Source organism: Channa argus, chromosome 1 (genome assembly GCF_033026475.1).
Source record: "Channa argus isolate prfri chromosome 1, Channa argus male v1.0, whole genome shotgun sequence".
Classification (NCBI taxonomy): Eukaryota; Metazoa; Chordata; class Actinopteri; order Anabantiformes; family Channidae; genus Channa; species Channa argus.
This window is the reverse complement of record NC_090197.1, coordinates 5,957,990-5,973,732: the sequence shown is the minus strand read 5'-3', so window position 1 is coordinate 5,973,732 and position 15,743 is coordinate 5,957,990. Positions and strand designations below refer to the sequence as shown.

At 38.1% G+C, this 15,743-nt stretch overlaps 1 protein-coding gene across 3 annotated transcripts; it reads right to left on the bottom strand.

Annotated features, from left to right (window-relative positions):
• Nucleotides 1-4,736: 4,736 nt before the first annotated feature.
• LOC137140515 (major histocompatibility complex class I-related gene protein-like) lies at nucleotides 4,737-15,688 on the bottom strand. 3 transcript variants are annotated; one of them, XM_067528754.1, is made up of 9 exons: nucleotides 15,569-15,688; nucleotides 13,906-14,172; nucleotides 13,308-13,586; nucleotides 12,871-13,173; nucleotides 7,545-7,607; nucleotides 7,415-7,462; nucleotides 6,224-6,322; nucleotides 5,656-5,673; nucleotides 4,737-5,551 (listed from the first exon to the last, which is right to left on the bottom strand). In XM_067528754.1, the coding sequence occupies exons 1-9, from the start codon at nucleotides 15,615-15,617 to the stop codon at nucleotides 5,523-5,525; spliced, it is 1,155 nt and encodes a 384-aa protein (XP_067384855.1). In that variant the 5' UTR covers nucleotides 15,618-15,688; the 3' UTR covers nucleotides 4,737-5,522. The 3 variants fall into 3 exon arrangements, with proteins under 3 accessions (XP_067384855.1, XP_067384952.1, XP_067385037.1); XM_067528851.1 differs by lacking the exon at nucleotides 6,224-6,322 and having other exon boundaries at nucleotides 4,741-5,551; XM_067528936.1 differs by lacking the exons at nucleotides 4,737-5,551; nucleotides 5,656-5,673; nucleotides 6,224-6,322; nucleotides 7,415-7,462; nucleotides 7,545-7,607 and adding exons at nucleotides 11,098-11,949; nucleotides 12,118-12,228.
• Between the last annotated feature and the right edge of the window lie 55 nt (nucleotides 15,689-15,743).

Sequence of the window (15,743 nt, the reverse complement as noted above, 5' to 3'; positions counted from 1 at the left end):
GAATTCCCCAAAATTAGAATCACACTGGTAGTCGTACTCATATGTGTACTCATATTCTGTCAAAAGAAACACGCATGAACAAGAACAGACAAGACAAGGAGCAGACGGTAAATTATTGAGGTCACAGTTCAGGTTGTACAAGGTTTGACCAAAAAAAAAAAAAAAAAAAAACCTACCAAAAACTGGTTGCTCCTCTGAAAAGCAAATGAAAATGCAAAGGGGTATAAAATTAATCTGGGCTGAATTTAGTCTATTCACTTGTTCAAATAGCTCATTATGTTACTAAGATTGCACGAGGCAACGTGTGTTATTGTGTTATAATACAACAAAACTCACCATAGGCAGGTTGCTCCTCTGAAAAGCAAATGACTTCATTATCGAAACAGTTTAAAAGAACATAAGACAAACAATGCGTAGGTGTTGTGTAAAGTACGAATAGGGCACTATTTAAATCCTGTCTCTACTGTCCAAAAGTTGTGTCTGATAACTTACCATAGGCAAGTGGCGCCTCTGAAATGCAATACGACCATGTGGCTAAGGTGTGAGTTGCCAGATTGTCATGTCATGTCTATTTAAGTGTTATAAAAAAGAAGAAACTCTTACCATCAGCACACTGAGCCTCTGAAATACAAATGCTGTTGTTATCAAAACTGTATAAAAAGGACACAAACAAACCTAAAATAATATAGATGTACATATAGTACGTGTAGGTTTGGGCATGGACAGCTTACCCTCGGCCTCTGATTGGTTCTCTGAAATACAAAGTGACAGATTATTATTGTCAACATTGTATAAAAAAATGCAAGTAAATCCCTCCAAAAAATTGCAGACATTCATAGGCATAGTTTTATGCAATGGCAGCATGTCCATCATATCACTGTACTGATGAACTGTTGCTACCCATGTTTTTAGCCCATGTCAAACGGTTTAATGTTTTAGAATATTTGGTGAAATCTAGAAAAAACACAAAACCCCTCTGCTGCGTGCTCTTTGGTTGTGTGTTTTTGACACAATAGTTAACACAGCATGAGAAGCGAACTTACCGTTAGATCGTTGGTTTCCTGAAATATGAATTTTTGAAGAAATGTATTAATGGCAAAATAAAATGTACAAAACCAGTTTAGCACCATCCCCAGCTTGTGGGATGGTGGCTGGATTCTACCACTGTTTGCACTGACACTAGTGGAAACATTTCTGTTTCTGACGTCTGATTCTGATCAAACCCCTTTCAACTGGAAATGACTGGATGAATAAATAAGGTGCTGTGGCCCCCAACCCAGATACTTTTTCAGTCTTTGTGCTGACTTTGTTACGAAGGTAACGTAACTGCTGCAGCCATAAGTTTTTCATGTTAAATAAAGAACTGAGGGAAATTGCTGATTTTGGGTCAAGCGACAGAAAAGTTTGTAGCAATTTTACAGTGAGGTCAAGTTTAAAAAGCAAATTAAACCTAGTTAGAGGAATTTGTCCTGAAAACTAAAGATTTAAAAAACAAACCCACTTGCATTTGTTAATTAATCTTACTGAGTTATTATACTCTAAACCAGGATGTTATAATAACTTTGTATGAATTAGCAACTTTGCTTAAATTTGCTTGGTTTCCTGTCTGTTTTAACTTTATTGTGGGCATTTCAAAAACTGGCTTTTCATAAATCGCACGTACAAAGTCCAAAAAAATAAAATAAGTTAAATATAAGCACATTAACATTCCCTTAACCAATATGAACAACCATACAAACCTACTTTGGTGATCACACCATCATAATTACTCTGCCCACTAGAGGGATGTGACTGTGACCTGTGAGCATGATGTTTTGGGGCATTTGCTAAAAGAAATATGTGCGTGTTGTCACATATTTCTGCTGGGTGTTGGTTAATAAAAGCATCACTATGGGCTGTAATAAGCTGCGTGGCACCGTGTGGTGGAGAACAGCCTTAGCCGCAAGTTGTCCGACTCATACATTTGTTAACATTATGCATCGCTTTATCGGTAAAATCCTGTAAATAGCAACTGTATGAGCTCTGACGCTGCAGGGAGATGATTAAAAAAAACTTAAATATACACTGGTTAAAAGTAAATATAAATCCTGTAGATAGTTGCTTCCGACAAATCAGCACATTATCATCGGGCTATTTTTTTCTATTGTATTCTACAACTCTACTGTATTTAATTATCAGATGTATATTAATGAAATAAAAGTAAAATCAGAAGAACTGTTTCAGACTCAGGTGTGTGTAGGTATGACCACATCCACATCTAAGACTTAGAGAACTTAAACTCCACCCTTTAGTGGAAGTCATATTGAAGTGAAATGATTATAATAAAGCTTAAAGATTTGTTCCTCACCTTTATTGCACTTGCAGCAACATATACAAATGCACGATGCAAAGATGAAGGCTCCCACTGCCAGCGCTATTATAACAGATAGAGAAACTCCAGATTCTGCACCAAAACCTGAAAGCAAAAGCCCAGGCCAGAGGTAAAACATGTCTTGTTCCACATGTACAGAAACTGGTGTGTATAAACATTAAATGTGGAAAAAAAACTTGTGCACCTCATACATACTTTCTAGAAGCAACATAAATAAAGTGCTCAGCAATATGAGACGTGTAATCCAATAAGACTGTTTAGGTGTTTTATCAATTTTTTTCATTCTTATTGCCTTGAAATCTAGATTTGGATCAAAGGCTAAATTTTAGGACGTAGTGAACCTCAATAATAAGGACATAGTAGAACGATCTCCTATCTGACAGTTTCAACTTAAAGAAGAATTGTAGAATTCATGGCAGAGCTGCTGCATTGGTTTGCATTGATCATACTCAGATTTTCATGCATCTGGCCCCGTTTGCTGTTCCATGTTAAAATCCTGCATCAATCTGCTGTTGCGACAAAAAGCTGAAATGAACTGGGATCTTACCTGAAGATCCCACGGGACAGAAGATCAACAAAAGCAAAGTTCTCATCATAATTGTTTGCAGAGTTGTTGAGTCGAATTGGAACAGGCTGAGAGCACAAGCTGGGGTGATGTGACGGCAGGGAGGAAGTGTTTGTATTCTCAGACCCAACAAGACCCTGTTTATCTTCAGAGGTTTTTCAGGTTCAGTGGGACTGATGGTCTGATAAAGTGGGACACTGAGCTACAGTGTATTTTTAAGTTTAGGTAATTCAATGTGTCTGTGATCAGCCAAACCATGCACGACATCAGAGATATACCTCAACTCTATCAGAAATAATTATCAAACATTCAAAACCAACTTGATTTAATTAGAAGCTTTAGTTCAGTGGAAACAAACTGCAGCCAAAATCACTTATTTTAAAAATGTCTATTTGAACTATTTGGGGCGGAACTGCTAAAAACCCATAGACAAGAGATTAGACCGGCTAGATGCGTTTTTTTAAGTTAGTGTGTGAAAAAGTTAATGGGACTAAAGGAGATATCTATTATTAAATAGCTATTCTTTTAAAAACAGACGTCCCAGCCTTCAGGTCAAGTGACAGCACCTGTTGTATGCAAGAAAACCCCCCCCCCACTTTGTTCAAATACATCACAGTTAGAGTACACAGGTTTAATTCTCACGTGTAGACTTTTGTAGTCCATCTCAGCCGGAGGTAAAACTGTAAGTAGGTCGCGGGTTCACCAACATACTGAAATAGTAAAACCAGTGAGCTTCACAGCCCCAGACATCATTTCCTTTAAAGCCAGAGGAGACAGGAACTAGCTTTGCCCAGACACAATTCAATATGTGCAACATGCAACACAGAAAAACACATCATATTACGATGCAATTATTCCCCCAAAAAGTAAAGAAAAAACATTTAACGACATCAAACAGCAGAAAGAGGTAAGATAGGATGTAGATATGGGCAAAATATTTTAGGGTCAGGCAGCGATGAATAGCCACCTCTAAGCGGTCAGTGATGTGAACACTTTCAGAGAACTGTTAAAATTGCTCTAGCTGGCCAATCTGCATCTGTGGATGCTGCCTGTGCAATAAAAATGAAAGCGAGGAACAAAGAACAAACTCGACACAGAACAGCAACAATCATATTCAACCCCATGACGCAGCAGGGCAAACCACTCTGCCGCTGCGCTGTCCTGATAAGAAAGTGAGCCATGCAAACAGAAATGAAACACGTCACCAGAGTTTTTTAATAACTGGAAAAAAATTTAGAAAAATGACAATGTACTAAAGCTCAGTGGCAACTTAGGAAGACGGGGGAAAATGTCCTCTCTTGTGTTTTTTAATTTCTTATTCCTTCTCGTTTCTCCTTAAAATAACAACTTCAACTATTAAATGCCTCAAGTGTTGTTGCCATCAAATTCAAAATGAGTTAATATTTTCCATGAAATGGTGAAATGTCTCAGTGTCAACATCTGATATGTTGTTTAGGTTCTATTGTGAATAAAATATGGGTTGGTGAGTTTTGCAAATCCTTGCATTCAGCTCTTATTTACTTTTTACATCGTCTCAGCTTCTTTTTAATTGGGGTTGTAAAAAAACCATGTGGCCCTCATCTCTAATATTAGTGCTGACAAAGTCATTGCTTTAAATGTTCTCCAAAAACAAATCCTGTTCATGAGTGTTGGGGACGTTATTTGACATTAGAGGTCAGTATACAACATGATTGACTTTAATTGAGAATGAAAAACTTCAGACATTTTTTGGGTTTTTTGACTTCTATTTAGAGGAAAGAAAAAAAAAAACATCTCTTGTGCATGTGAGGGTGAAGATGCATGAACCAACAGTTTGTAAAACGAATTATACCTCCCAGAGAATATAATGCTAACTACACCAAAGTCACTATTTTACATTTCTTGAAGCTTGAAAACGGCAACAGAATAGTTTTTGCATACGTTTCAAATTTTTGAAATATTAAAATTATTTTGAGGTTCCCCTACAGATACAAGAAGAGCATTTTCTTTATTTATTCAAAAGAAATTCCAACAATCATCCACTTGCACAACCGTTCAGTATTTTGTAATTATTTCCTACATTTAGTTTGTTTGAAGTTATAATAAGTGTGTATCAAAAACAAAATCCAAGTGATTTTTCCAACTTTATTAGTAGGATCCAGAAGTATTGTCTTTAAACCAAGATTATTACTAAATAAAAACTAAACTAAAAAGAAATGAAAAGTAAAAATATTTAGGACAGAAAAACAAAAATGTCTGAAACAGGAAAAACTAGGAGTTGAAGTAAAAATATCAGTTTTGGAGAAAATGGGAGAATGTTTAAACCAAGTCACCCTTTGTAAAAAAAAAAAAAAACTGGGTGACTTCTTACCAAGCATTTGTAGATCAGTTACATACATTTAAATAATTCAAATTAAATTAAAATAAACGCCAAAACATGATTTTGTGAAATTACTGAAACTACTACTGTCAGTTTTGTGGCTTTTTGTCTCCAACAACACTGAAATTAAATACTCTAAAGTGAAGGAATAAAAAGTCTTTTTGAAAAGACTTTTGCAACTAAAATATAAATGAGGACTTTGAGAAATTTTTTTAGATATTATCTCTTCAGTGCGGCACATTCACCAGCAGAGCAGCTAAAGACAGGACAAATAGACAATAAGAAAAAAATACACGATTTGATTATTGCACAAATTATGCAAGGAATTTTTGTCTTAGTGTTGAAGGAAAAGAAGTTTACCATGAACGGGTTGGGCATCTGTAAGAAAAAAAAACAAAAATAAAATACTATCGTCAGGCTGACATCAATACAGTTGTAATTAAAAAACAGACAAATTAAAATGACTTTGTCCTATTAAAAGTATTAAACGTGGGCTTTTTAATGAAGTATAAAAGAAAAAGACATCTGGCAAACCTGCTTGGTCCTCTGAAGTACAAATGACAGCATAAAATAATTTCTACTGCATAACATAAATGTAATAAAAAATAAATGAATAAAGAGTTAAGATCATCACAGGCACCCGTATTCATAACCCCTACTAACACACATTGTGGAGTGTATGCTGCACTGACAGTAGCAGAGTCAACTGAACATCTAAATTCCAGGCCCAGAGAGCTCAGAGCTACAGAATCAGCTGACGACACACGGTGGCAATAAGCTGCTAAATGAAGAAGTGTTTCAAAAACAAGTCCATGTATTTATAACTTTTCTTACTCACCAGCTTCACACATGTCCCTGTCAAAGCGGAAACTAAACCTACGCAGGCGTACGGACGTTAATCAGTAGTGAAAATGAAACTGTTCCTCACCTTCATTGTGTCTGCACATGCAGTGTCTACATAAGGCGCATAGTGCCATCGTTACAGCACTGACTTTTAATATTAGACGAGTAGTATCTGAACCTGAACCTGAAACAAAGGAACATTTACGCATTGGTCTCACATTGTTAAGAGCAAATTCATCAGCCTGTGTGTTTCTGAAGTTTTTGTTCATTCCCAACTCTAGTTTTGTGTTACTGAAACTCCATTGTAGGTCTAAGACAGTAGAACTGCCACTGTCGCAAAAGCACAAAGTGCAGGTTTCTTTGTTCATATGTTTCTCACTTTTCCAACCAAGACAAATGTCAGGAGCAAACAGTTGCTACAGTACGTTTATTACATCTTGGTCAACTTTTATTTACTTTGTTCTGCTGTGTAATGAAATGATGGGATGTCGTGATACTGCTGCTGGTGAGATTTTTATTATTGAATAATTCATCCCAAAACCATTAGAATCGTGTCCAGTATGTGTCACATTAAATATTTAAATTGCTCATTCATTCTTTTGGTCTCAGGGTAAATTTGGTTCCTATGTTTGACAGAAAACATCTGTGACTGCAAAACAAAGTGTGATTTAAACTCTGAAGGTGTGAAGTTCACCTACTTATCATCCAAAGCCATCAACAAATCATTTACGGTCACGCAGCTTCTACATGGGGACAGAATGTTCCTCAGATGCCAACATATGAATGGAAATGATTAGCTGTCAGCGAAGAGGGTCGGAGTCAAATGGCAGCACTCTGCTCCTCGATGGAGGAGCTCATCATTACAGCCCATTAAAAAGCATCTGTGCAATTTTAAAAACACAGGCAATGGAAGAAGCTTTGATTTGTATCGTTTCTCTCACTGTCTACTGTAGTGTGGAAACCGAAATCTCTCAATATTAATATTAATGCAGGTAGGAGGCCTGAGCCAATCGGCTGCAAGGAGGAAATAACACAAACGCATTAACAGAACATGTTTCGTTGTCCGGCTCTGTTAATTATCTAATGATCAAAACCAAAGACCACATGACCCACAACGTGGCAAGTCGAGGTCCTGGTTTAAGCACCGTATGGTAAAGAATCACCACTGCTGCAATACACAGTGCAGAAGGGACCATGTAGGCGCAGAACACAGCACATATTATTTGCCAAGTGCAATTTGAGGTTGGACACACACACACACACACACGTTTCTCACCTTTACTGTAGCCCCTGCTGGTTGTGCTCACAGTCTCATCCTGGGATCCTGGGGTAAAGGAATGTGCATTTGTTAAATCAAATTACTCATATTCCAGCACAAGCAATGAGACTTTTAAAATCCAGTTCACCTTCATCATCTTGTCCCCTGCTGGCACTGAGCTCTGTGGTGTCCTCTACTTTGTCCAGTGTCCCTGAGGTAAAGAACATTTATTAACTACAAAGTAACACATATTACACAAAACAAAAATTCCCATCCACGTATCACGTTTAGACACATTTAACCTCATTCAATTAGATCCTGCTGCAACAACACCATCCACTTCACGAAGAAATAAAAGTTCGATAAATGGTAAATTAGCTTTAAAGTTTATGCCATAAATTTAGTTTCTCCTAGTTAAATATCCATTTTCTAAATAACACGCCATGATATTACACACAATCTAAAACTTAAGATGCTGATGAATTTAAATTTCCTTGCTTTTGGCTTCACGTTCTAATAAATTATCTCCGAAGTCAATTTGCTGTCACGACAGAATGTTTAAACAACGTGAACTCACCTGGAGACGCAGCGGGACAGAAGAGGATTAACAAAAACAATATCGTCTTCATGTTTCTCGACCTGAAAGTCGGTTGCCTGCTCACATCCAAGTGACTGATTCACATTCTCAAGCTCAAGCAGCTGAGATAGTGCAGGAGTAAGTAGTAGGTCCACCCCCCACCCCCCCCCCCCCAAAAAAAACCCAGATAGCATGTTCCCACACGTTTAAAAAGGTTTATCTTCTACAGTAACCCCACTTTACAGGAAATCGTGTTTTCTTGTGGTCTGCGTCGTCTTGTGCCTCAGAATGCTCCTGAATACTGAAGATCAGTTCTCGCAGGAGGACAGTTTCTAAAGTCCTAAAGAAGTAAATCAACACACCCCAGTAAAAATATCACAGTTTATGCTCTTGCAGACACAGCATCATTCACAATCTTGATTCATACTCACTGAACTGTACAACACATCATGTCGGCCTTGTAACTAATTCAAAGCCTTAAATACTTTGCAAGCACTTCAAATAGAGGGTTTTTACTTCAGCTATATACAAAATGAAAGTCTCTAAACTCCCCCAGTAAGAAGCAGGTTGACCTGAGACAAGATGCACACTGTGGGCTCAGTAAGTAGCCAGACACAGGATGCACAGCCCACCAGGCGAATTGAGCGAAGTTTGAAAAAATGTTTGTGGTCGGCAGGCGGCATTTTGTCCTGATAGCAGTCAGATTAACATGAGAGCAAAATAAGTGACCAGGCGCCAGAGGCCAACAGCCAACAGACAACACCTGAAAGCTTTTTCTTTTTTTTTCTGGCAGTTACCACCGCGTTTGACCTTTCTGCTGAGAGCTTGCCGTCACCGCAAAGAAGATCACACGGAGACTTACTCGTGTTACGGCCTTTAAATAGGGATCACTGAATTAACAAAAATGTGCTTACAACAACCAACAGATTCCTGAGCTCGAAATCTGTCCTCCTGTGGGTACCATGGACAAATGAGTTTTTGTTTTTGTCCATTGCTGCTTTAGACTGTGAAAGATTTCTGCCTCTGGGCCACTCGCACTAACACAGAAATTTCTAGCGCTGATCTTCAGAGAACAGCGACCTGCTTGTCTTCCAGCCTGCTCACTGCCGATTACCTGGATCAGTTAACTCAATCAGAAGCTGGAAGATACCATCTTCAGGTGGGTTGAATAAAGACAAGCACAATGGCATCTTCCAACTCCAATCAGCTCGCCTGACCCAGCAGGAGCAACATGGGGTTCAGCGTCTTGCCCAAGGACACTTCAACATGTAGCCAGGAGGAGCTGGGAATCAAACCACTGACCCTGAGATTAGAGGACGTTAAGTTGCCTCCTGGTGCACAGCTGAATTTAAACAGTGCTAAAACAAAGCAGTGGGCTATGCTGACATGTGACAAGTTAAAGCCTGAGTTTCAGAATGAATCATGAATTTAACAGAAATAATGATGATACTAAAATGATGTGATACTCATTATATTTTTCTCTCTCCATTCTCCTCTCACCTGAAGCAGTCAAGGCATGTGCCCGCCCACCCCGAGCCTGGTTCTCTTAGAGGTTCCTTACGCTAAAGGGAGTTTTTCCTCGCCACTGTCTCCTTAGTGATGTTCAAGGGGGATTTGTTGGGTTTACTTGCTGAGTCTTGGCCCTACTTTTTAAAGTGAACTGAGATGACTTTCATGTGATTTGGCACCAATAGAATAAAACAAAATAAAACTAAATTTAATCATGGTTGGAAAAGAAAGTGATTTACATTCTCATAACATTCCCTTCCATCCTTCTTCCACTACCTCTCGATCATCTTCCACAAAGACATGATGGAAATGTTATTAACGTACAACTTCTTCAGTTACGTTGGGTCTTAATGCAAAACTACACATTTCTGATGTACCAGCAGATTGATTTAGGATATTCAGTTCTGTTACAGAAACATGTACTTATACACATGTTTACATCAGTAGCAACAGTACCAATGTTTGTACTGGGGTTAGTAATATAGAAAACAAGCAGCTTTGGTTTTGCCCTCTGCCCACACAGTAGGTGAGGTGTGGAGGAGGCAGAGAGGATATGAGGTGGTGGTGGGAAAACAGCTCAAACCCTTTAGTCGTCGCAGACAACAGCATCAGTTATTTTGACAGAACAACATTGTTAAGTTGGTGTATTAAAATATCATAAAAAATATTGTTTTATTAAAAATTCCAATCTAGCGACTCCTGTTATTTCCCCAAACAATGATTCTGCTGATTTAAAGAATCCAAATAAATTTGAGGTAAACCAAAATCACAAAACCAAATCATGCCCTGCAGCCCCTTTATAAATGTGTGCATTAATAAGCAGTAGAAGGAAATGTAAAACTCACTTGCAAAAACAGACAATTCGCTTTTAAACTATTACTTTATTGTATGCATACATGCAATATCTACTTATGGAACCATAAGCTTGTTTGAGTTTTGTTCATATATAATTTAATTACATTCAATGCTCAATAATAAATGTCAATTAAGAAGAGCAACAATAAACATCATTTAAATCCTGAATGATGTTTTACTTTCTCTTGTGTGAACCAGCTACTTGTTCACACAGATCATTTCCTTCACAGTGGTTTGTGTGCTCGCAGAGTTTCCAGAACTAGTGCAGCAAGTGCTTTTAACAGCACTGATTTCATTTTCTCATTTTCTGTGCCCTGTGGTTAACACGTGGTGTGCAGATGTAACCATGTGCCCAAAGCGATGCACATAAAATCACTGAGCTTAACTGTTCCTGTGGAAAAAGTGGCATCACAATTCAAACTATTCACACACGAATCAACAATTTGGGTCAAACAACCACATAATGTTAAAAATATTAATATAGGTTAGATCGAATGACTTTCACTGTTAAATTACATAATTACTGACTTTTAATCAATTCCCTACCAAACCATACTGCATCCCTTTTAGTTATGCTGGTACTGGCCACACATCACTGTGAGCACACAACTGGTTTTGGTTTTAAAGAGCAAACCTGCTACACCTATATATATATATATATATATATATATATATATATATATATATATATATATATATATATATATATATATATATATATATATATATATATATATATATATATATATATATATATATATATATTTTTTTTTTTTATCCATACACACAAACACATCCAGCTTGGGCATTTTCTAGACAAGTATATATGGAAAACAATCACAGAAAACTAACCCGTGTGTTCTCTAGTTGTTTTTCCTTTAGGACAGGTGATGTGTTTGAAGTTCACTCCCATCACCACTGTCCGGAGTTCTGATCGTGGAGCTGTCCCAGGTACCACCAAGACACTGGTGGGCCAGAGTAACCACTGGCTGGCAATGACGGCCAAACACTTAGCCGCAAGTGATTTGTGCCTTCTATCACAGACTGTTTGCTGAGACATCAGAGACAAGCAGCAGCTCTGTCAATTAAAATCTACTGTAATGTGCTGTATGCCATTTGTATTACTGTCAACTGCTTGACCTCACTTGTCCAGGATCTCCATTCAACCACAGTACTATTCAAATGCGTTTCTTAAGGAGAAAATCCTGTCTGGGAAAATGTAGTTGTTCTGTTGACTCCTCACTCAGTTGATGTCTTCACTATTCTCTGTCAGGATAAATAGTAAATACCTGATAATTTCTTCTAGTGAAAAGATAATAGATGCTGGGAAAGGAAAGTAGAGCGGTCGTCCACCAATCCCCCAGTTGTTGGTTCAGTCCCCGGCTCCTCCGGTCACACGTTGCAATGTCCTTGAGTAAGACACTAAACCCCAATTTAGTTGTTCCCGGTGATTGTTGGCCAGCTGCATAGCAGCTCCCCCATCGGTGTGAGTGATTGTGTGTGCGAATAGGTGAACGTGAAGCAGTGTAAAGCGCTTTGAGTGCCAATAGGTAGAAAAGTTCTATATAAGTGCAGAGCATTTACCATTAGTTACTATTAGCGAGCTGGAAACCTGAAATACAGATGAAAGACAACCATTTTACAAAATGATTAACACTCTAAAGTTTATGGGAGAAGAAAAAGATAAAAAATGTCCTTTATGGTCTACTATCACTTATCAGACATACAATATAACATGTGGAGGTCCTTCGAAATTATGGAAGTAAAACGATTTCCTTACCAGTCGTCTTCTTCATTCTCCAGATGAAGAGTCCAGTGATGCAGACTGACAGCAGCATCAGTCCTACAACAACTCCAACGACAGCACCAACAGGAACCTGTGAGGGAGGAACTGGAACCAGAACAGAACATTTACACTTTGACTTAATTTCTTCATTTCATGCTGTGTAGTTCAGAGCTACTGGTAATGTCGTAGCTCCAAATATTCATCTCTAAAGCTTTTCTTTTTCTGGCAGTTATTAGTGAAAAAGCAATTCTTTAGAAACAACATTTTTAGTTCAGACACAGACATGAACACCTTCTACAGCAAGTCTTTTATTATAACTGTAGCTGTTCACTGAAAGGAATCTAAGCAAGTCAAACAACATATTCTTTAGATCTGTTTTGAAGCAGATAGAAAAATGATTTGCCTCGTTCTGAACCACTGGTAATGTCCACATTACCACCACATCCCTAGAGTCTGATCAGGAAACTTTATGCATCTGCTTCTCTTATTTTCCAACACTCTTGCTAATAAAAGGTATGTTAAACATTTATCCCAAATTATTTTTATTTTTTAAAAAGTTAGCCCAATACAATCTGAATACACAGGTTTTTCCTCGATATACTTTCTGACATTTTATAAACACAACAATTGGCTTGAGTTGAATATAAATATATCAGCACATTAATTTAATACAAAAATAAACAAGACCTGGACCAATTTAAATGTTCACAAAAACTCTGCATTCAGCACCTCTGATCTCATTCTTACCCCAGTTGGTCCTGAGGGTTGTTTGCTTCAGTCTGGTGACGTTCATGTCCTGAACATCAGAGAACTGAAACACACAGTCGTATCTCCTCCAGTCTTCAGGTTTGACTGATGAAAGGTGCAATTCAACAGTCATCTGGAAGGTTCCATCATGGTTGGGGAGGATCTCTCCATATTCCACGTCCTCATGAAGCTCCTGTCCATCTTTCCTCCAGAACATTGTGGCTCTGTCATGGTAGAAACCTGTAGCGTGGCAGCTGACTGGAGAGGACGGAGACTTCTGGAGGAGAGACACTGAGGGAGGAACTGCAGAGAGACAGAGAGATAAGTCTTTACTGATTGACTGATGAAGGGTTTGGGATGCAGCCGCATTTCCAATGGAATGTTATTGTACATTAAAAACAGAAAAGGGAGATGAGTGTTGCATCATGGAATTCTACCTGTTTTTTGCAGATAGCGCTTCCCATAGTGCACATACTTCTTCAGCCAGTCTGGGCATTTGTAGATGTAATAGTTCTTATTATATTCTAATCTCGCCTTTTCAGAGTCCCATCTCAGTTTAGTGATGAATGCCTGTGGTTTTGGAGCAGTCCATGTCAGCGTCTTCAGGTCTAGTGCAATGAAGTCTTCACCGTCGTAACCGTACTGGTTAAAACCTGTGATGTCACCAGTCTCATCATCCCATTCACAGCCATTCATTCTCTGTAAAATGTGGACACCTAAGACAAAGAGAGATGCAAACCATTAAATGTTTGCCACAGAGACACACTAATCCACAAAGACTATAGCACCCACTACTGTTTTTGGATAATCTGAATCATCACCTGACAAGTGTTTCTCTTTTTACAGAGATTAATTCAACTTTATGGCGAAGAATCCAAGGGGGACAAGGGGACAAGATACAGGCTGGGCAGTCCAACAGTCCTGTTACCCTACCTTAGAGGCAGTGTGTGTGTTTCAATTGGCCCCAGGAGAAAAACATCTTACAGATGTAGAGTTAAACGTGCACACTGACATGAATTACTGTGAATTACATACCGTCAGTATGGTTTAAGCGTTGCTTCAAGCTGTTGATGTTGGCTCTAAAGACCTGCTGATTTCCTGAGCACTTTAGAGAATACCACTCTAGGTGCTGTGGGTCGTCCTTGATTAATTTTTTCATCCAGTCTTGTTTGGGTTCAGCTGCCTTGATTGTGCTATCACAATAACCCACCTGGACTTCGTCAACCACTGCAGCACCCACAAATTCTGGAAAGTCTGGCACTCCGGAGGTTGCAGTGAGGAAATATTTCAAGGAGTGTTTTGCTGCAGAACAAAGGAGATGTTTAGCTTTAAAAATTAATCAACAATTAAACCTTACTCAATTTTTTTTTTACGTGAATGTAACATACTAAATTAAACAACAAATGACACCGACAAGGATTATTGTGTATTTGACTAATAAAATCTTAAAACCACCTCCACAACGCTGTGCATGAGGTTTGTGTCTCATCTTCAAATTTTCTCAGACATGATTGTAGTTAAGGAAATTTGTACAACATTAACTTTTAGTCTTTTATATGCCTTGAACACTTAGGGTATTTTTTTACACTTTTAGTCCATCTGAATCAGACTCTGGTTTGTTTTCCCCACCTTATAAACACACTAATAGCCTATTGATATAAAATTGTAATGAGTGGGTTTAATGTGTGGTGTTTAACAAAGAGCTAGATGGAGATGGGCAACTTTCTTCCACAGTTCTTTTACTGTCTTCCCGACTTCAGAAAAGCCTCACTTCCTAGTTCCACTCTCTCACGTGACATGTATCAACCAATCAGAAACTACAACCACTTAGACTGAGGCAAATGCAAAATGATCCAAAAACCACAGTAGATTCAGTTGATACATCTAAATTCTAATTGTAAATTTGTAAATTACCAACAGTTTAAATGTTAATAGTTTAACTATAAATAATTACCAAGCAAAATAAATAAATTTAATTACGTTTTTTTAGTCAATTAACTCAAATACATATTACACACATTGAACACTAAAGCGTGCACAGTTTATTTAATTTTCCAAATGTGTTACCCTATTTTGGGATTGCGCACCCGTCCGCCCAACCCAACAATACACCTCTGGATCCGCTCCTGGGTATTGTTCGCGTGCGCTTAATTCGTTGTGGTCTTTGTTCGGTTCAACAGGAACTATGTTGATTTTATATCTCGTTTGACAGCTAGTCATCTTTATAAAGTGTTAATTGGCGTTTTATGTTTATGTGTGAACAAATAGTACATTTGCAGCTGCCCCACGTTCCATAACATTCTTTTCCCATTATTAACCGTACACAACAGGCTCTACTTCCTGTATTTGATATCGTTTTCCCGCCAAGGATTCGTTTAACCAATGCGCGGACAGGACAATTCTCGCGTGACTTCTACTGATGCATTTAGTTTGCTAGGAAGTTTTCCAGTGTGAAAGCAAATCGAACCAAGGGGGAAACAAGACCAAGTTCAAAAACGGGTTCACTGATTCGAATCAGAGCGTATTTATACAACCAATAATAATAATTAAGATATGTCAAATGAGAACATTATTGTGATTTCAATGTTACTTTAAAGGTGAAAATGAAACTAAAGCTCTTGTGCTACACATTATAGTGACAATGTCAAACAAGTTTCACAGTTGCAAAAATCACAGCAGAGTTGCAGTGGGATCTAACCTGTAGATGCAACCTGACAGAGAAGCAGCAGATAATATAACATCGCCATGTTGTTCTGTTTTGACGAGTGGAGCTCGAGAGTTTGAGTCAGCTGATCAGGTTCGTGAAGTGAAACCAAAAATTTCCGGTCTGCCCTTTTTTTAAGGAGAGGCGGGGTTTACAGTAGGTAAGTTGG